Here is a 20,213-nt window from a genome sequence, read left to right on the forward strand (position 1 = left end):
TCCAAGACGCCCCATGTTTAATGGTTAAACAGTCCCGACATCTTCCCTGCCCTCCCAGCCCCAGGACACTGCCAGCCCTCGCCCAGCAGAGCTGGGAGCAGGGACCAGCACCCTGGGACACCCAGCTGGGGAACACATCATGGTGTCCCATCTTCCAGCTGCCCCCAAGGGCAGCCCATCGTGGGGAAGACTGACTGGTTTGGCATGGGCTGGAGCAGAAGTGGACTGCCCTATCCTAGCCCTGTGAGATGGGGAAGGACCAGAGTCCTCCACTCCAACTGCTGGAGGGACGGTTGCACCAGCACCTCCACATTCCTCCCCCAGAAAGGGCCTGGAGAGGAGATCGAGTCTTGGCACTAGTGTGTTTCAGCGGAAACAAAGCGGTGCACTTTAATGCTACCAAAGGTTTCACAAGCAAGCCTGAGTCCTGCCTCTCTGCCACTGCTGCAGCTCGTGGCTGGGGTGCAGGGGCTGGGTCTCTACAAGCCCAGAAGAACAAGTCCCATTTGCTCCTGGTCTCTGTACAGTTCTCCCACACTTCAGCCTTGCCGCAGATGAGGGCCGAGCCCCACGTACCCAGCACCTTTGACAGCCTTGGTAGCACCCGACCACTAGGCATCTCCACAGGGATAAGGACACAGGGGATGTGCTGCTGGGGCACACTCCTGTTTCCTCCCCAGCAGCACTGTTCCCTCCCTGGCGGGGTGGATGGACAGCAGGCTAGAGCGTCCCTTGCTGCAGCTTTCCCAGCATCTTCTTGACCTCACTCTCCACTCGTAGGAACTTGGCTTTCCTCCAGGGGTTGGCAGTCTGCCTCCGGCTGCTCTCCAGGTCCTGCAGGAGGAGGGCAAGGTGCTGCCGAACCCTCTCACGGTCCCAGAAAGGCAGGTTCCTCTGCACCACATTCAGGATATGGGACCAGTAGTCAGAGACATCGGTGCCTGCTGTGAGGAAAACCAGTGCCCTGACACCGTCCCGGTCCATGCGCAGGCTGTGAAGTGCCCGCTTGCCATCCTCACTGATGTCGTTGAAGTACAGACTGCGGGTTGAGAGAAAAGGAGTGGGAGATGCTGTGAGGGCTGGGGGGCAGGACGCAGAGGCGGGCAAGGGCTCTCCTGCCACGGGGAAGGACACTGGCTCAGAGCCATTGCTTGCAAGAGGGTAGAGATGGGGCAGAGTAAACTCACTGCACTTTGTCCAGCGACGCGTGCTTTTTGGCCACCTCCACCACATGCAGGGCGGCTGCGTCTGTCAGGGAGTTGTAGCCAAGGTTGAGCTCCTGGAGGTGCTGGTTTGTCGCCAGATGCTGAGCAATGACTTCGGCGCCCTGGTCCCCCAGTGAAGTGTGCAGCAGGGACAAATGGGTCAGCGAGCTGTTGCCTGCCAGCGCCTCAGCCAGGTATTGTGCCCCCTGCTCGCCCACGGGGTTATTTGCCAGCCTGTGGACACAGGAGCTCAGGGCAATGCCAAGGCTGGGCAGGGGGCCCAGAGCACACGGTGGGCAGCAGAGACAGTTTCATGCAAGGACAGAGGCAGTACTTACCGCAGGTTGCTCACCATGCACTTGTCATGCAGGAGCAGGTCTCGGATTTCCTTGCAGGAGTCAGAGCCCAGGCTGTTGAGCTGCAAACTGATGCAGAGTGAGACATAGGGGTGGCAGGACTGAAATGGCCTTTACCTGTGGGGCTGGCAACCCTGCTCTCTCCATTTTCCCTGGCCCTCCCCATCACCATTCTACCTGGGCTCCCTAGACAAGGCCACACAAGGCTTCTTCTCCAAAAGGGAGCACACTGAAACGCACTAGAGCTTGGGTAGCATCAGACAGCAGAGCCAGTGCCAGCAGGAGCAAGGGAGGGGAAGGGAGTGCAGGGTTCGCAGGGGGTGGGTGATGGTCTGAGGAGGGATCAGGACCCCACCAAGCCCTCCTTAGCATCTGGAGGAAGGAAGTGCTGCACAGCCTGCTGCACAGCCGAGTCCATCTCTGCTGAGCATGGCTCGCCACCGCGTGGGCGAGAGGAAGACTGCAGTCCCACAAATGGACTGGAACAGAAGCCATCTCTTTGTACAGCCCAGACTCCTATCCTTGGGTTGCATATCCCCTGCCCACAGTTAGTAGTAGCAGAGCTAGCTACACTGGGATGCTGGGTGGCTCCAGGGGGACAAGGAATGAGAGGAAGATGGCAGGGGGAGCTGGCAGCCCAGCCTGTGGTAGCAGATGCAGAGAGCTGCCCAGAGTCCTACAGAAAGGTGTGTTGGGACTGCAAATCCCAGCATGCAGTGCCCTAGCAAGGCTGCTTACGGAGTGTTGCATGTTGGACGTTGTAGTTCCATAGGTCTGGACGGAGAATAAACAAGGGCATGCATGCCCTTGCCTGCCTTTGCCACACTTGGGCCCCTAGAATATCGCTGTGATGGGCAGAAGTGAGGGAGAGCCAATTTTTGAGCACTACCCAAGGGCAGGAGGTGGTACTCACTGGAGAGCTTTGCATCGCAGGAGGACAGGGAAGAGAATCCTCAAGCTGCTCGCGTCAAGGTTGCAGGAGGTCAGGTTCAGCTCCTCTACCTCATGGCTTGTGGTGCCCATGACAGACGCCAGGACAGAGCACTTGAGAGGGGTCATCTTGACGGATGAGAGGTTGACAGTCCGGAGGGAGCGGATGGCCTCAGCTGTGAAGCGCTCATTCTGGAACTCATGCAGGAAGAAAAGGTAGTCCATCAGCTCGGAGGGGGGCAGCCCCTTGCGGCTGTTCCTGATGACTGTCTTCTTCATGGCCTTAGCAATCTCGAAGGCTGCCAGGTTCTTGATGGAGCAGCCTAGCTGCTCCAGGATGGCACGGTTACGGCGGGACAGTATCCCACCCATGAAGATGGGGAAGAGTTCAAAGACCTCATCATCAGGGGCTTCATCAGGGTGGCGCATGGGGCCCTCCACGCCCAGGATGCTAGAATTGATCTGGTCCAAGACATCATCATTGTAGTAGTCCTCCTCTTTGAACAGCTCCTCTGCCATGGTGTGGGCAATAGCATCCCGGTCCCTACCGCTCAGTCGGGAGAAGAAGCGAGGGAAGATTTTCAGCAGGTTGAAGAGCACTGGCAGGAAGCGCAAGGGCAGCACCTTGGAGATGATACTCAGCACAACAGCAACATCTTCGCTCACCTTCCCAATGACCTCTGACAGCTCCTTCCCCACTCTCTGTGCCAGGGTCTTCTTCTCACCCAGCACCACATACAGGGCTGCCAGGTACTCCTGCATAGCAGGGATAGTGAAGACAAAGGTGTGCTCTTTGCCCGGCTGCACACACGGAGTGAGGAAGAAGCGGAAGACGTCGCTGCGGAAGACCTCCAGGAGGTTGAGCTCACTTTCAGTCTTCATCTCCACCTCAAAGCACTGCTGCAGGTCATCCTCTGAGAAGCAGGTTTTGCGGGACATCACCCCTTCATAGGCCAGCTTGCCCACCGTCTTGGCCACGTACTTCATCATGGAGATGTTGGTGGGGTCGGTGCTGTCCAGCACCTCCCCGCTGAAGTTGAGCCTCAGGAAACTGGTGTAGATGCCAGTCAAGGTCTGGCTGGGAGGCACTGTCCTGGTGAAGTAGAGGAAGTGCAGTGTGGTGCACACCAGCCAGCAGTACGAGGGCAAGAAGCAGGCAGCGGCTATTTGGTTGTGGCGCTCCAAGTTCCTTGACAACATCTCCACCAAGTTTTCCTGCTCACCTGAGCTTCTACTCACACTGTGCTCTCCATTGCAGCCAGGCTGGCTGAGACGCATCTGGAAGTACAGCTTCTGCAGGTTGGTGTCAGAGAAGCCACAGATCTCAGCGTAGCGGCCCACGTACTTGCCGGGGATCCGGCGCACTGCTGATGGGCGCGTGGTGACGATGATGCTGGCCTGGAAGCAGAAGGTTGGATGAGTTTGGAGGTGCTCCCTCTATGGCTTTGATATAAGCTCAGCAGCATCCCAAGTGCATAAACCCATGCATGGGTGCACAAGGATCACACCATCCAGAGGCTGGGGTTCAAGAAGCTGCTGCCCAAAGGGTATTGGTTCAAATGTAACCCAAACATAGAGGACAGAAGAGCTTTACCCATCCCCTGCTAGATATATATAGAGTCTGGAAGAACACAACCCAGCAGACCGCCGCCTTGCCTTATCTGGCCTCCCCAAAGACACCACAGAGACAAACTGGTAACACTGACATGAGGCCACCTTGGTGAGTCCCTTCAGAAATGGAGGCTGCCGGTTTGCTCACAGCCAAGCCTGACCACAAGCAATGACCATGTCTACAATGCTCCAGAGCACACCCCCAGCATGAAGGAGCTGGAGAGAGACACTGACCTCTGGCAGTAGGTATTTTCGCAGCAGGTTGACCACGATGGCAGAGGGAGGCACAGGTTCATTGGGGTCACAGCACAGCTCCGTGCCAGCCAGACGGAAGTCCAAGTTGAGGTGCTCCAGGCCATTGAGGATGAAAAGCACCTTGAGGTTGGAAGCACCCAGTACTGGCACCACATCTCTGAGGTGCTGGTACTTCTTGGTTATGAGGCGCCGCAGGGAGATGTGGGCATGACTATGGGACAGGTCCTCACAGGAGAAGGGGATGACCAGCTCAAAGCGGGGTAGACGGCCATGGCACCAGTCCACCACCATCTTCTTGATGAGCGTGCTCTTCCCCGTGCCCACGGTGCCGTACAGCACCACGTTCTTCACCTGTCGCCCACAGGCATCCACATCAAAAAGGTTCTGGAGGCTGATAATCTGATGGCAGGGCTGCTGGAGCTGGTTCTGGATGGTTAGGTCCGGTGAGGGCTTTAAGATCTCCTCCAGGGAGCTCTCTCGGATCACTGGGTCCACATGGACTGCATCCAGCGAGAAGGAAGGGCCGAACTGTCTCTCTTCATTGGGCTGGTGGCTGAACCATGCAGACAGGCTTTTCTGGTGTTTCTTGATGGCATCTAGAAAGAGGAAGGTGCTTGGCAGGACAAGAGCTTCTCACTGGCAGGGGACTGGGGAAGTTGCCTGCCCCAAACCACTGCAATGAGGTGGCAGCAGAGAGGACAGAACTCAGTTCTCGCTAAACCTCACACTGCTCAGGACAGAAGCTGCCCCCAGCCCTCCAACCCTCTGCAGCACAGGGCTGCAAACTTACCAGAAGAGGCCACTTTCCTTAGCTGGGACAGGCCATGGCGAGAGGAGCTTGGCTGGACTGAGTGCTCCTGAGAGCCTCCCTGGTAGCGAACACAGCCCCTGCAAAAGGAGGAAGAGTGTGATGAGGAGGGCAGGGGCCAGCAGCTCCAAGCCCTGCCTGGGGCAGGGTAGGCAGATTGGAAGTAGGTGCCTTGGGAAGCGCTGAGTAGAGACAGCTCACCCCTTCCTCACCCCACACCAAGGCACAGCGCAGGGCTGGGGCAAGGGCACAGCTGGGAGCTGAAGGCAGGTCAGAAAGCCATGCGCTGTGCGTCCCCAGCAAACTCGTGGCAAGGCAGAGAAGTTAGGCTGAATTCGGAGCAGGCAGGGAGTTGGGTCTGGGTTGTTTTCTAGGTGGAGGCAAAGCAGCATCTCTGCCCGCAGTGCCCCAGTGGTCCCAAAGCAGCCAGCTCAGCCACTTAGGTCCCATGTGAACAGCCACAGGGCAGAATGGGGCGAGCCCCAGTGGTGTGGCACTGTACCTGGGGAGGGAGATGCCACTTGCATGAAGGGTCTTCCTGAGGAAGGAGCTACCTGCAGTGCCTGGGGAAGAGAAGAAGAATGCACACAGTCAGAGATGGCCTTTTCCAGCCCAGGAGAGCCAACAGCACCAAGTTAACTGGCTTCACATCTTGCTGAGGTGGCCCACAGATTGCACAGGCTCCATTGCACAACTGGAGAGGGATTTCCACCAGGGACAGTGCTTCCCCGGAGGCAGGACAGGTTCATGGTCACAGTCCCACAAGCACAGAGCCCAGCTCACCTGGCACTGAAGCAGCACACAAATACACACTCGGGGTCCCCCTGCTCCCTGGCAGGGACCTACTCAGCTGCGTCCAGCTGCCCCAGGGCAGGCAGCTCTGGCATTGCATGGCTCGCGACATTCTCAGCCTGAAAGAGAGGAGACAGCTCATGAGACAGACCAGGTGTCTGGACAAGCCTAGCTTTGCAGGCTGAGGCTGTACCTAACTCCACCGCCCCTCAAACACACCACCACCCCCCAGGACATGGCGCAGCAGTGCCCTGCCCAACCTTACCTGTCCCAGTACGGACTGGTCCGGCAGAACTGGCTGTGCCGGTGCTGATGCAAGTTCCCGCCCCGGCTCAGCAGGGTGATCCTTCAGGAGCACATACTGTGTTCAGAGTTTCCGACATCCTGAGAAACTGAGGCATGGGGGGAGGGTGTAAGCAAGCCCCAGCAGATACAAGAGACAGCATACAAATCGATCTGCATTTGACTGCCCCAGGAGAGGACAAGCAGGGTGACGGCTTGCTCACACCACCCACAGCCTGGGCTTTTTGCAGTCTCTCATGATGTTATCCAGCTGGAGAAACTGAGGCACAGGGCTGGAGGCAATGGAGATGACCTTGAACCTGGGTGTCCTGGCCTTGAGGTCTTTGCAGCAAGTGAATCCTGATGTGTCCTATGCCTGGCTCCCATCCCCTTCCCACCACTCTCTGCTGCCCAGGGCACACCGCTGAGTGGAGGGCCCTGCACCGTCCGCCTGCTGCAGACCCCCTTCAGGGACCCCCAATGCATGCCTGGCCCACACACCCAGTTACCCAACCTCCCGTGTTCCCGCTTCTGTGTCAGTGTCCGAAGGGACACCGAGGCCAAAACCCTGGCGATTCAATGATCTGGAGCCCAGGGCAACGGTAAGGCTGGCGCTGAGTGAAGTGAGAGCAAAAGCTGCATTGAAAGCAGAGCGTTTACCTCCAGCAGGATTCCTTGTCAAGGAGGCCGTGGCCACAGCTCCTTGTGCTCGTGCTGCCAGGCGCTGAGCCCACAGGGGAGATCCTGGTGCTGCTCAGCCGCCTTCTTCCATCCCCGTCTTGGGAAGACGCTCCTCTCCGGAGGCGGTTGTTTTGTAACTATAACTTCCTGCAACGCCATCCTGTCCCGTCCCGCCCTGCGCGCAGCGGCTGCCAGCTCTGCCAAACAGGGTGGGGAGAGTGGCCACGGCTCCGCTGCGGGGATGCATCAGAGGGGCCGGTGGGCACAAGGGCAAGAAGAAACACCCCTACCCCCAAGTGCAGGGACACACGCAGTATGGGGGGGTGGCCTGGGGGTCTGCTGCAATGGGAAGATTTCCTCCAGACACATCTGGTGGCTCTGCATCCCTAGCTGGCAAACCGGCTGTGCAACAGGAGCCCACAAGGATAAGTCCTGCTCGGGAGTGAAATCCCCCTGTGTTCAGCTGCCACCACGTGGAGGGAGCAGGACAAGAGCAGCCCCACAGGAAGAAGAACCTGTAGGAAGCCGTGTTGTGTAGCAAACACACATATACGTACACATACACACACACAGACAGACATACATACCTACCCTCTCGTTGCCTGCAGATGTACTCTGACAACCCAGTAAGGTGGCTGAGAACAGAGCCAGCAGTGTCTGCTGAGCTACATTTTTGCACACATTTGGCGTCCGTCCCCAGCAATGTGTGCAGCCATCTGCCCACATGATGACCCCCAGCACCCACCTCCACACCCTGATGCAGGGACACCCATCTCCCCTTGCATGCATACCCTCTGGCTGCTCAGAGAGGGAGATATCCAGACAGTACACTATAAATATAAGTTTTATTGATGTGTGAAATCCAACAAGTACAGCTGGCATCTCAGAAAGACTGAAATAAGCCACAGCATCTCCGCCTGCTCAACAGCTCCTGGGGCCCTCTGGACACTGGTGAGCACCAGCAGCAAACATGGACCTGGACACCCTGTCCCTGCAGAGCACTTACCTGCATGTGCGACACAGCCCGGAGAGCCAGCCAGATCCCGCCAGCAGCCTCGTGCTCCCCTAGAGCCCAGGGGCTCACCTCCACTCTGCCTGGGTCCTGCCAGGCTGCACATGTGGGCAGCAGTGCCCTGGCCCTGCTTTGCAGACTCCCCCCAGCAAGGCGGAAGGACCCAGACAAATGCTACTTACACGCAGCTCCCACAGCAGAGCTACAGTGGGCCAAGACTCCCTTGGCCTTTGAGCTGTTAACTGCATCTTATTTTGGCAAACAGTCCCAGGAAAGAAGCAGCTCATCTCTGCTCACGTGGAAGCACAGGTTTCAACACTCACACCTCTCTGAGTGGTTCACCCCTGCTCTGTACCACACGTGCAGCCCACCCTACAACCTCCTCTGCACAAGCGGACAAGGTGAAGGCTGGAAAACCACAGGGTCCAGCATGGCAGGGACGCATGCAGAGATCTCAGGCAGCCACAGGCTGCCCGTGGCACCAGGAGCTCCTGTGGCAGAGGGTCAGGACAAATGGTGTCCACACATGGTGAGAACGAAACACTGTTTTATTGCCTGATTTGAGAAAGGGGTGAAACCCTGGGAGAAGCCCCATCCTCTCTGTGCCAGCCCAGCCTCCCCTCCAGCAAACCCTAGCACCCGCTGGGTGACGATGCATTTGCTCTTCTTGTGCATGTGACAAAGGTGGCCTGGACATGCGTGGAGGTAAGAGGCCCTACCCCTGCTTGCCTGCCTGCATTCAGAGCTTGCCTGAGTGATAGGCAGTACCTGATACAGCCCTGCCTGTGGGCTGAAGGAGCCAGGCTACGGGGCTAAAGCAGTTTTAGGTGGGTTGAAGTTCAACTGGTGCTTCCAGGGAGCTGAAGCCATGGCCTGGACCACATCCTCATCCACTCAAAGTGCATTGCAAGGGAAGCCAGGGGGCAGGAGGGGAGAGGAGCTGTGGGGGAAGAAGCCTGCTCTCCTCCATCACACTCCTCATGATTATCCAGACGCGTTCCCTGGTGGGATTCCTGCAGCCAGAAGCACCCATGGCCCTGCTCCCCTGCTCTGATAAAGTGCATCCTTGCTGCTGCATGCCAGCCCAGCACGTGGGTGCTCCCCACCCAGTCAGAACAAGCCAAGACCCAGCCTGACCACCCCTGTCCCCATACCACAAAACAAACAGCATTATCGCCAAAGGGGTCCCTCCACAACCTAGCTCAGTGCCTATCCTGCCCTGCAGATACCATGCCCTAGAGATGCCTGCTAGCCAGTGGGCTGGAGCAGCCCAGCCTTGCTCCAGTAAGGGCCCTCTGGTGCAGGGTGGCTGCACCTCATCCCTCTGCCATGCCAGGGCAGAGACAGCCCCTCTCGCCCTGCTCCTGCAGAGCAGGCAGCAGAGGGGCAATAAACCTCAAGAGCTCAATCCAGCCATGCCAGCCTGCAGGGCTCAGTGCAAACATGCTAAGTCCCTTTGCCTTTCTCTGTGCCTTCCACTGTCCTCACTGGGAGGGAAAGGGCAATGGATGGCCCTGTTCTGGCACCTCGATTCAGTTCACTCCTCGGGCATGGTTTGCCCTTTGGCACCACTGAGGGTGCCTTTGTCTGGGGCAAGGTCTGCTGTATCCAGGTCCTCTGTGCTGCAGGGTGCATGAACCCCACTCCCCAGGACCCTTGCCCAGCTGGGGCACACAGCCATCCTCCATCTCCAGAGCTCACCCCAGCCCTCTGCCCTGCAGTGGCTGCATACCTGATCAGCCAGGACTCTGCAACCCATGCACTCACTGGTGCAGGAGGTCCAGGCTGTGGTGAACTCTCCTGGAGGTCCCAGAGGTGCGGCCAACTGCCCCATCCCAGACAGGCTGGTCCGAGTAGCCACTGTGGAGCTGCCTGCCCTGGCAGTCTCCCTCTGGCCACACCAAGCTCAGGCACCCTGTCCCGTGGGGTTTCTCTGCAAGCAGCAGACAGGCCAGTGAAAGCTTCTGTTGCAGCATCCCCGTGGACAGGAGACGTGGGCAGTGGCAGCCACGGGTGCCTGCTGGTAGCCCACTCAGCTCTACGTATGGGCTATCATTAGTCCATCTCGTCCTGGTCCCTCTGGAAGTGGCGGTGGCGCTGGCTGTGATGGCACAGGGGTGTCCCAGGAGGCACGGTGTCCTGGATGCAGACAGCGGAGGGGAATTTTGCGAGGTACAGTGGTAAGTCAGACAAAAGCCCTTTGGCAAAAACCCTCTGTGCAGGAGAGCCCCATGGCTACAAGCTCCTCACAGCGCACTGACCAGGCAGGGGAAAACCCGAGCTTGTTGAGTGCTCAGCATCAGTGCTGCCACACGTCTGCCACTCACCTGCAGGCCAGCCAGACCCCACTGTGCTGAGCAGTCCCAACACGAGCCAGTAAAAGCAAAGAACAGTCTCAAGGATTTTCCTGAAATCTGGCATTTCCCCGGCAATCCCCTGCTGCTCAGAAAGCGCTGGCAGCATCATCTCATGGACTGCACTTGTACCAGGCATACCAGGATGGGCAGAGCTGCCTCCTCTATGTCTGTGCTCACTACAGAGCTGTGGGTTTCCATGTGCGTGGGTAACCAGTGCAACCCCACGCCACCAGTGCCAGCACACCCACAGACATGCCTGTGCTATGTGGCAAAGCAGCGCACCGCGCTCCTGGCACAGCAGCGTGTGCAGATGCCCACCAGCTCTGGTCTCAGTTCAGTTCCTTTGGAAAGTCAGTGAGGTGCCAAAATACCTTCCCTCTGCAAGGGGCATGGAGAGGCAGGCGACTTTGGAGAACCTTTTCCTGATAGCAGTGTCAAAGTGCAAAGCCTTTCCCAGTGTCAAGGTTGCCCAGTGCAAACAACCTGCTCCAAGATCTCACCTGTTTTCCAGTTCTGGCACTGCTGGGACTCCCTTCTGTACAGTGTTATCCTGGGAGGTTTGCACTGGGATGAGGCTGGGCATCCCTGGGGCTGGCATGCCCTCCTTGCACAGTCACTGCTGAGCGAGACTTTCCTATTTCCACAGACACTGCCACATCCCCAGGTTTCAAGATCCCATCTCTGAGGATGGCATTTGAGTAGAAGTCTGAGACAAAGCCCCAAGCTGTTCTCTGCCTGAAGGCTCCTTTTCTCCTCCATGCAGACTGGGAAGCAGTGGGGTTTGTAAGAAAAGAAAGAAAATAAAAGGAAAAAAAAAAAGAGGGAGGACTTATGCAGAAAGAAAAAGGGGATGCAGCAATTTCTGCGGCTACAGTGACAGGAAACACTAAAGCCTTGTGCAACTTGGCCTATTGCATCTTTGGGCTCTTCTTAGCGCTGACACACATGCCGCTGGCCAGGGCAAACAACAGGGCTATGTGCTGCACTACCAATCCATGCTCTGCAGGTGCCTCTTTCCAGCTTCAGCCCCAGCCAGGCAGCCCCAGGACGCCACTTCCCTCCTGCCCGGAGCAGCTGGCTCCTCTTGGCCTTGCCCAGCAGACAGCCCAGTGTCCCAGTGTGTTTGGCTGAGAAGGGCAGTGCCGGGCAGGGGTGACAAGAGGGGATCCAAGCTCCATGGGGTTTGGCAGTCCTGGGGGAGAGGGTGGCACATGCCAGGGCTGTACAAAACTTTTGCAATGAAGAGTGTGTGGAAAGGTTAAAACAGTTCCGAGATGTCTCAAAACCCTTCTCGACTGAGCCAGGCCTGGCTGGCACCTACTGATGTCTCCTCTGTGGTCCATGACCTGCTAGAAGCACTGTGTCCATCTGTCGAACCATCTCTCCCAGCAGGCCAGGCCCAGGAATGGCACCGGGGCCCCTTTATCTCTCTGACTTGACTTTGTACCTGAGGACCAGGTAAGCCAGGAGCCGCAGGATGACAAAGAAGATGCCCAGGATGAGGAAGTCCAGGTAGAGCTTGGCCTCCTCCACATCCAGCTCCTGCAGGATCTTGATGGGTTTTTGGAAAGGACAGAAGTCCTCGAGGCACTCCAGGTCCTCGCGCTCCATGGCATAGATGGTGAGAATGACACCCTCGAAGCCATACCTAGGGCAGAGCACACCACAGGAGTCACCAGGTGCCCTAGACAGCTCCATTCTCTCCCCAGCCCATGGGAGCTTCTGGCCAGAGTGTGGGGTCCCACCTGACATAGGAGACGTAGGAGCTCCACTGCAGGTAGGTGGGGATGGTCTTGAAGCTGACGAAGAAGCCAGAGAAGAGCAGGACAGGGATGGCAGTGACGGGTCCCACAAAGGTGGCCACCTGGGGAGCAGAAGCCACTGGCTGTCATGTCCCTGTCCCTGGGCACACCGCCTGTGGCACCCATACACCCACCTATGGGCAACACTTCCCTCCACTCCTTCTTGTCATGGGACCCCTGCAACTCTCCTCCCACCTCCACATAACAGGAAAGGCCAGTGCCCCCTCTGACCTGCAGGGAAGTGGAAGCAGCTCCAATGAGAAGCCCGAGGGACTGAGCCACCAGGGCCGTGGCGGTGGCCAGGGCAGAGAAGAGGAGGAAACGTGTGGCTTCGGGCGGCTGACCCGTCATCCAGTACACGATGCTGCAGTACGCGATAGGGCAGATCACCTGCAGAAGGGCAAGCAAAGAGACTGCTCTGCTGGACCCACGGCCATGCTCCCCCCGCAGACCCTCCCCAGGGGATGGAGGGCTACAGGAAGCCCTCAAAGGCCAGCCCGGGGTACTGGGTCTGTGCTCCAGCCCAGCCAAAATCTCACCTGGAACGGCACATCTGCCATGGTCTTTGCCAGATAATAAGCTTTCAGGCTGTACCAGTAGTTCAAGTGCTCTCGCAGGAATACAGACATCTCCTGGGGGACTGCATGGAAACAAGGAGTCAGCCCCGGCCTGGGCTGCTCCATTCCCCACTGTCACCCGCCTTGGTGCAGGCAGATGTGGTGTCTCCTGCCTGCACCACAAGTGGGTGCTCAGATCTTCACGGGGGAAAAAAAGTCAGTGACCAACATGGGAAATTTCTGCATGGAAAAGTCAGCTTGGCTGGGGGTTTTTAGGCAAACTTTTTGAGGAAGTGAAAGAGGTGAAGCAGCTGAAAATGCAGCTTTACAGACATTTTCCCAGAAAAAACAATTCCAGCATTCTGCTTTGAGTCAGCAAGCACATTATAGCCAAACATTAAATAAAAGGGCAAAATTGCAATATACCCAAACAGAAGTTTCCTACCCCTCTTCCTTGTTTGTATTTTTTTCCCCTCCTGTCTTATTTCCCCTCTTTTGTCCAATTCATCTGCCTCCATCACACACCACCCAGCAGACACAGCGGGAGCACCCCTCTCTGCCCAAAGGGTTGGGAGCAGTGAATGGGTGCTGGGGGAAGGAGTTCCTTACAGGTAAGGATGGTGGGCATCAGTGCAGCAAACATGAGGAAGAGCATGGAGAAGAAGAGAAAGCCAGTGTTGTTGAAGACTTTGCCCGCATCGTTGCCAATGTGCAGGTAGAGCAGCCCGATCAGCACCCCGATGCAGATGTGGGACATGAACCGCAGGTGGGTCAGCACCTGCAGGTAGAGAGGGTACAGGAGCTCAGTGAGGCAGGGCACAGCCCGTGAGCATCCCAGGGGAGCAGAGAACAGCCTGTCTGCTCTTTGAGGCTGAGCCCCACTCTAGCCCCTGTTCAACTCCTGCTTCTGCCTGCCCCCAGTGACCAATAGGCCCCATCCCCTCCACCTTGGTCCAGGCTCTCCTGCCCTTACCGTGTCCCTTAGGATGCAGATAAAGGTTCTCTTGAAGAGGATGCAGAACTGGGTTGAAGTGCTGGTGGCAAACGTGTGGCTCTCGATGTGGTCCACGTCCTGCAAGATCATGGACAAGTCAGGGACGCGGGTCAAGTTCACAACACAGGGTCCTGTCTAGGATGGCACCCAAACACTCCCAGGGTGCCACTTGTGAGAACCCCTGGTGAGAACAGGCACTGCCAGCTGCAAGCACAGAGCTGTTGCTCAAGACAAGCAGAGGCTGGCTGAACACCTCCACGCTCCCCACCGAGTCCAAGGGGCTCTAGGCATCACAGGATATCTGCGCACTGTGGGGCAGGGGGCTGAGGTGTCCCTGGATGAGCACTCCATTATCTGCCACTCCCTGTCAACGCAGGAGGCTCCTTTCATCCCCACTCACAGTCACACAGTGTGCTGGGCATGACGGATCTGTCTTGTCGGGGCTGCTCTTCTTCTCGGCCATGGTGCACATGCCATTCTGGACAGCACGGAACAGGACAGGGTTGAGATCCCCATACTCTCCTGAGGCCACCTCGATAACTGTAGAGGAGAACAGGACCCATAAGATGTGCTGAGCCAACCCTTGTCATCACTTTGCTTGGCCTGTCCAGACCATAACCCCACAGGGCAGGGGGGTGGGAGCCCACCACAGCCTCCACCCCATGACGCTGCACCATGTGGCAGCACTGCCCAGCCAGCACCTAACAGGGAGTCCTGCTCCCTGGGCAACCCAGGGGAATGCCAGGCAGGTCCTAGGGCTGGTGCACTGAGTTTGAACACTGCCACCCTCCATTCCTCACCAGAGCCCTAGCTGGGGCAGGAGTACTCACTGAAGTCAGCAGGGTTGTGGTATGTGGGGCAGTGGAGGCCAAGACCCTTCAGGTATGGGATGAGGTTGGTGACAATGCCTTTGAAGATGCACTGGCCCTGGCTCAGTATGTACAGCTGCAAGAAAAACACAAAACAGGATATGACACATGCAGAACAGCCAGGGGCACTGTCACTTGCTCCTACCCACCTTCCTGTCCTAGGGTGACACTGGGCATCCTTGCCAGACCCCAACTATCAGCGCTATGTGCCACACAATCCCCAGATCAAAAAATGCCTGCAGCTCATCCCTCCCATGGTCCCTCTCCTGGGTCTTGGGGCCAGAGAGATCCTTCACCCCTGAGAAGTCCCAAGTTCCACGTCCTAGCCCAGTCCAAACCTTGTCGAACATCTCAAAGAGCTTGGCGCTGGGCTGGTGGATAGTGCAGATGATGGTGCGCCCACCCTGAGCCAGGGACCGCATCAGGGAAACCACCTGGAAGCAGGAAGCACTGTCCAGACCACTGTGGCCACGCAGGATGGGATGGAGAAGAAAAAGACAGCAGAGAGAGAAGGCAAGAGTTGAGAGGGAGAGAAGTACATCCTAAAGATGCCCCCACATGCCTCCCGTTGTGGGGATCCTCCTCCCAGGTCAATGGAGGAGAGCATCTCTTTGCAGCCCCAGCCTTGCCATGCCTCCCCTTCTTGGAGTCCCAATGGGCACAGTGTGCCAGTGGGCACAGTCACATCCCACCCTCAGGTCTCGCAGCCCTGCTCTGCTCGACAGGGTGCCAGCCCCCAGTGCTCCCCAGCAGGGCAGGCAGTACCAGAGAGCCCTGGATCCTGCAGCCTTACCTCGTGGGCTCATCAAAGAACATGACCGGAGGATTGTTCACCAGCTCCAGGGCGATGGCCAGGCGCTTGCGCTGGCCTCCCGACAGTGAGATGGTGCGGGTGTAAGAGCACTCCAGCAACCCCAGGGCCGTCAGGATCTCATTCACCTGTGAGACAGCCTCATTCACTATGGGCTCCCATGGACCCTCACCCCGTACCTGCCACCTCCCTTCAGACTTCCATCACTGGAAGCCTCCCAATATCCCCTGGTCCCCTCAGGGTCCTCCCTTCCCTACTGCCCCTGCCTTGGGAAGAGATGAGGGGGCCTAGGCCAGCATTCCTCTGCACTTACCAGCTCCTTCTTCACCTCCTGCTTCTCACTCAGCTTCAGGTTAGCAGACACCTGCAGGGAGAGGATGGGCAGGGAGACACAACTGTCAGATTCAGCTGCACTGTAGCCCCATCTCTGCCCATCTGAGGGCTAGGAGAGGTGCCTCAGAATGAAGGGAGCAAAACCAACAGGATTTTGTTCCGGTGTCCCAGAGCCCTTGGAAATGCCTGATGTCAGTGAGGGCTCAGTGCCCAAGGACACAGTCCACAGGATGCCCCCCAGAGCCCAGCAGGCTGCCTGGCTCGCACATCGCTCACCATCATAGCCTCCAGCACAGTGAGGTGAGGCAGGAGCATGTCGTCCTGCATGATGTAGCAGGACATCTTGCGGAAGGTGCGCAGGTCCCGCGGCCGGCCGTTCACCAGGATCTGGCCCTTCATGCCAGTCTCCCTGCAGGAAAGAGTCGTGCAGGGATGTAGCACAGGACTCCCTGTCCTGCACCCCCAGACCCACTGGCTTCCCCCCAGCCTCACCTGTAGCCAGCCAGGATGTTCATCAGCGTGGACTTCCCAGCACCCGAGGGCCCCATAATCCCAATGAGCTCCCGCTGGCAGAACTTCCCTGACAGGCATTTGAGGAGAGTCTTGTATCCTGGAGGGAAAGCAGCATGGGTTCAGCTTTCAAGAGAAGCAGCGCTACAGAGACCGCAATGGCATCCCAGCACCTGAGGGACTTCAGGACCTCCATGCGCTGTGCCAGGGGATGCGTGTGCCTGGAGACTGTCTCCATCAGCATCATCAGGGCTATAGCCACAGCATCCGTAATTTCTAGCATGATTCCTGACCCTGGTCCTTTGCTGGCCCCACCGATTTCCACCATGAAAGAGGCACATGTCCTGGATCACAGCAAAGACCATGGAAATCCCTAGGTCAGGGCACATAGCTGCTGAGGAACATTACCAAGCTGTGACATTGGTCCTGGGCACATTGTCATAGCCCAGTTTCTAGGGCAGTGAGAAGCTGGGTAGCATGGGGCAGGCAGACTCCCCAAGCTCACTGGATGCCTGGCTGTTGTCTTCATTGGCATTCATACCATGATATCCGCCAGCAGCCACTGCTAATCAGACCTGGAATTATCTCTGCTTTAAATGCAGCCGATTAGCATTTTCTGGTAGAAAGAACATGATGTGTTGGGAGTAGGAAACAGGCACAGCCTCAGGCTCTCAGGAGCTGCCCCCAAAACGCAGCCCTGGCAGGAAAGCAGTTATATACAGGATGCTAGGACCATGCTGAACCATGGATGTAAGCATCTCCCTGCCAGAAATATGCCCCCACGCGACCTGTAGTGGCAGCTGGTATTGGGCAAGGGCAACACATCCATCCCCTGCCCATAGACTCAGGACCAGATCAGCTCGCAGTCTTAGCACCACGCTAATGGGACAGTCCATTCCCAAGACAAACGGGTCCAGCACCGCAAGCTCCCAGCTCCTCCTCTGCACCCCTCAGAACCAGGTGCCCCACATCCAGGAGCGGGTCACGCTGGCAGAGGGGCAGCGAGGGGCTGGGGGGCTGCGCATGACAGCAGAGCGAGCACGCCCGGCAGCCCCCCGGCGCATCCCAGCACCACGCACATGGCTCCGGCACCGCGTATGCTGCTCACGTCGGCGCCACTGCAGCTTGCGCAGCGGTTACTCGCGTTCATTGACTGCCAGTAACCTCCTGCTTCAGCAGAGCGGGGCGGCGCGGCGGGAAGCTGGGGGCCGCGGCCAAACGCACTGCGAGCTCCCCGCCAGCACCGGCCTGGGGGAGAGTAGAGTCCCTCCCACTGCCACCCCGGGATCCCAGCACCCCTCTCTGGTCCAGCTGCCCTCTCGCCCTGCAGGGCACTGGCCCACTGGCAAGCAGCCGGTCCCCAGGACTCCTGCGTGCTACCAAACACTCTGCCCTGGCGAACCCATGGTTGTACCGTGGCTACTCCTGGGATGCTTTCTCAGCATCCCAAACAGGCAAACCTCATCCTGGGACTTGTCGCGGCTGGGCCCACTGTCTTTCAGTGCCTCAGTTTCCCTAGCTGCAGAGCCTGGCTGTGGACAGGGTCAGAGGCTCCAACCAGCACTCGTGGCTGTCAGGGCACTGCACTGAGCAGCCCTGCACCCTTGGTCTGCTCACCCCAGGACCCGCTCATCCCTGCCTGCCTTCAGCTTCTACAGATCAGCTCCCCCTCCATCTCATGGGGCTGCCTGATTGGCATCCCATTAACTGAGAGAGCTAATTAAAGCAGACTACCACCCACCAGCCACCATCTGCCTCCCCTCTCCCCTCCCTGAGCTCTCGGCCAGAGTCGCACGCAGGACAGGGGACCATGGCCTCAGCTGCACAGAGAACCACTGGAAAGGAAATCCTCTGCAAATCACACATGTTCTCCTTGCCTGGATCTAAGCTGGGGTACCTCTTAGCGTCTCTTGCTGTCAGCACATCACACAGCCATCATACCCCAAACAAATGCACTGGGGAAACTAATCCATCCTGGCTGCCCCTAAACCAGGAAAACTGCCCCGTATCTTCCATGCAGCCCTAGCCAGAAGCTTCCCTAGGACACTATCTGCTTTCCTCCAGCACTGCACAGCAGAAGTGTGCAGCATCTGCTGCAAGACACAAGCCTGCCCTCCACCCATAGGTGCCCAGCAAGGACAGCCAGCCACAGCATGGCTGCAAACAGCATCTGACGCTCAGGCAGACAAAGAGGCTGGGCACCCAACCACCCAGCCAGCCCACACTGACGCAGGGGACAGCAAGGCAAGATGCACCAGCATCTCCTGCTGTGGCTCTCTGTGCTGCCATGCACTGAGGAAAGCTCCCGCCGGCAGGCAGAGAGCTGAGGCACTCTGTGCTGGGGCTGCCTGAAGCAGGAATTGGCAGAGAAGTGATAAATCCAGCACAGAGGGAGATGCTAAGGACCTGGGTGAGACCAAGACATACAGAATGGGAGAGGGGTGCAATAGCCCTGCAGGTCCCCTCCCCGCCCTTCCCCCAGTTGGCATCTCCTACCTCTCTTCCTCCACCACGAGCCTTCACGCACAGAGTAGGACAGGTCAATGAACTCGATGTTGACAGCCGAGCGCTTTGGGAGGTGGGAGAACCTCTGAGCCTCTGTGATGTGGTTCTCCACCTTCTTCAAGTGGGTGGTGAGGAGTGGGGCATCTGGGGGGCTGGCATGGCACACGGTGTCCTCCAGAGCAATGGACACACACGTGGGATCCATACCCTTCTCTGCCATAGTGCTGCTCTGTAAGAAATGCACAGCGATCAACTCACAGTGGGCCCCTTTCAGGGCCAGGGGCTGCAAAGGGAGCCCACAGCAAGTCCTCTCACATCCTTTCCTGCTGGCTCCATGCCTCACTGCCCGCTCTGCCCCCTGATACACTGCCTAGCTGTGGTCTGGCACCCACAGTTGGGTGGAAGGATGGATCTGCCTACAGCAGCCGAGCCGGCACCAAGGGGCTCACATAGTCAATAATTCAGGCACCTCCCGTGGCTGGGTCCAGCTATGGCAGCAGAATTGGCAGGCTGTTCAGCTCCCCCAGCCCCGCTGCTACTGAGCCCCCTGTCCCTCTCAGGTCCACCATGGTCCACCTGTGCAGGATGGGAAGTGGGAGAGCCGATGTTCTGCCCTCTATGGGGGGCACCCAGCTGTGTCTGGATGTCCCTAAGGGTTCACCACGAATCACTCCTGCCTGGGGTGGCCAGGGCTCAGGGGACACAGGTATAGGGTTCCTTGGACAAGGCAGAGCAGTCCTGGCTAGATGAGACCCTCAGCTGGTGCGCAGGGTCTCCATGGGTTTGCTGGGACACACATAACAGAACAGGGAGGCAGCCCCACTAATACCAGTCCTTCTTTGTCTCCCTCAGCTTATTTCACCTTCCCAGAACTTAGCAGCACAGCCTCGGAGACCAGGCCAGTACTTAACTGGGGCCATTGCGGGATGCTAACATGCACCTGCCCAAACGCTCTCCTGCTGTGCAGTGTCTTCTTCTTGCAGCCCTCCCCACAGCTGGCTGCAGCACGGCTAAGCTCCCCATGTCCCTGCTTGGCTCGAGGACTCTCTGCAGTGCTGGGGGGACGTTGAGCCAAGCAGGGTGGGGAGCACACTTGATCCCAGGTCTCACTGCAGCACCACAGACTGGCAGCAGCAAAAGAAGCCTAAGCAGGCTGGGCCCAGCACCCATCTTGGCTCCAAGGCTAGGGTCCTATCGCTTTGCTAACCTACATTTTGCTGAGGCGCAGGCTGCAGGCAGCTCCTTACTGCAGCTGCAATGCACACGCAGGATCCCCCGAAAGAGGAAGCCGGCCTCGCGAGGAGCTGCACCGAGATCTCCCCAGCCCTCTCCCTGCTGCAGACAGATCCCTTTCAGGACTGGAAGAAAGCCAGCCCCAAGCCCTGGGGAAGAAGGGCTGCAGGATCCCAGCGCTCCCACCTCCCCTCTCAGCAGCCGCGAAGGGCTGGGACACGCTTGGCACAGCGTGGCAAGCAGCTCCAGGGTGCGGGCCAGAGAGAACGGGGGGCTCGGGGAGCGGGGGCACCGGACACAAAGCGCCCTC

General features: G+C 58.1%; 2 protein-coding genes across 2 annotated transcripts; both read right to left on the reverse strand.

The window, feature by feature from the left end:
• Positions 1-720: 720 nt before the first annotated feature.
• On the reverse strand, positions 721-6,069 carry NLRX1 (NLR family member X1). Its single transcript, XM_010188465.1, has 8 exons — positions 5,949-6,069; positions 5,668-5,728; positions 5,148-5,245; positions 4,337-4,953; positions 2,475-3,889; positions 1,544-1,630; positions 1,188-1,439; positions 721-1,039 (listed from the first exon to the last, which is right to left on the reverse strand). The coding sequence occupies exons 1-8, from the start codon at positions 6,067-6,069 to the stop codon at positions 721-723; spliced, it is 2,970 nt and encodes a 989-aa protein (XP_010186767.1).
• A 5,642-nt stretch (positions 6,070-11,711) lies between these two features.
• On the reverse strand, positions 11,712-18,899 carry ABCG4 (ATP-binding cassette, sub-family G (WHITE), member 4). Its single transcript, XM_010188466.1, has 14 exons — positions 18,662-18,899; positions 16,148-16,265; positions 15,932-16,064; positions 15,636-15,686; positions 15,305-15,450; positions 14,850-14,973; positions 14,473-14,587; positions 14,043-14,182; positions 13,622-13,720; positions 13,258-13,426; positions 12,631-12,731; positions 12,323-12,481; positions 12,035-12,153; positions 11,712-11,937 (listed from the first exon to the last, which is right to left on the reverse strand). The coding sequence occupies exons 1-14, from the start codon at positions 18,888-18,890 to the stop codon at positions 11,712-11,714; spliced, it is 1,929 nt and encodes a 642-aa protein (XP_010186768.1). The 5' UTR covers positions 18,891-18,899.
• Positions 18,900-20,213: the final 1,314 nt, after the last annotated feature.

Source organism: Mesitornis unicolor, unplaced genomic scaffold (genome assembly GCF_000695765.1).
Source record: "Mesitornis unicolor isolate BGI_N332 unplaced genomic scaffold, ASM69576v1 scaffold37857, whole genome shotgun sequence".
Lineage (NCBI taxonomy): Eukaryota > Metazoa > Chordata > Aves > Mesitornithiformes > Mesitornithidae > Mesitornis > Mesitornis unicolor.

Bases quoted from the DNA above. Each gene is read 5' to 3' on its own strand.
- ABCG4 (XM_010188466.1), bottom strand. From the start codon at position 18,890: ATGGCAGAGAAGGGTATGGATCCCACGTGTGTGTCCATTGCTCTGGAG. The intron at 14,588-14,849 runs GTTTGGACTGGG...TTTTTCTTGCAG, and splicing joins TCTTTGAGATGTTCGACAAG to CTGTACATACTGAGCCAGGG. The intron at 12,154-12,322 runs GTCAGAGGGGGC...TCTGCTCCCCAG, and splicing joins CTGCTTCCACTTCCCTGCAG to GTGGCCACCTTTGTGGGACC.
- NLRX1 (XM_010188465.1), bottom strand. From the start codon at position 6,069: ATGTCGCGAGCCATGCAATGCCAGAGCTGCCTGCCCTGGGGCAGCTGG. The intron at 5,729-5,948 runs GTGAGCTGGGCT...TCTCTTCCCCAG, and splicing joins GTGTGCTGCTTCAGTGCCAG to GCACTGCAGGTAGCTCCTTC. The intron at 3,890-4,336 runs GTCAGTGTCTCT...TTCTGCTTCCAG, and splicing joins GAAAATACCTACTGCCAGAG to GCCAGCATCATCGTCACCAC.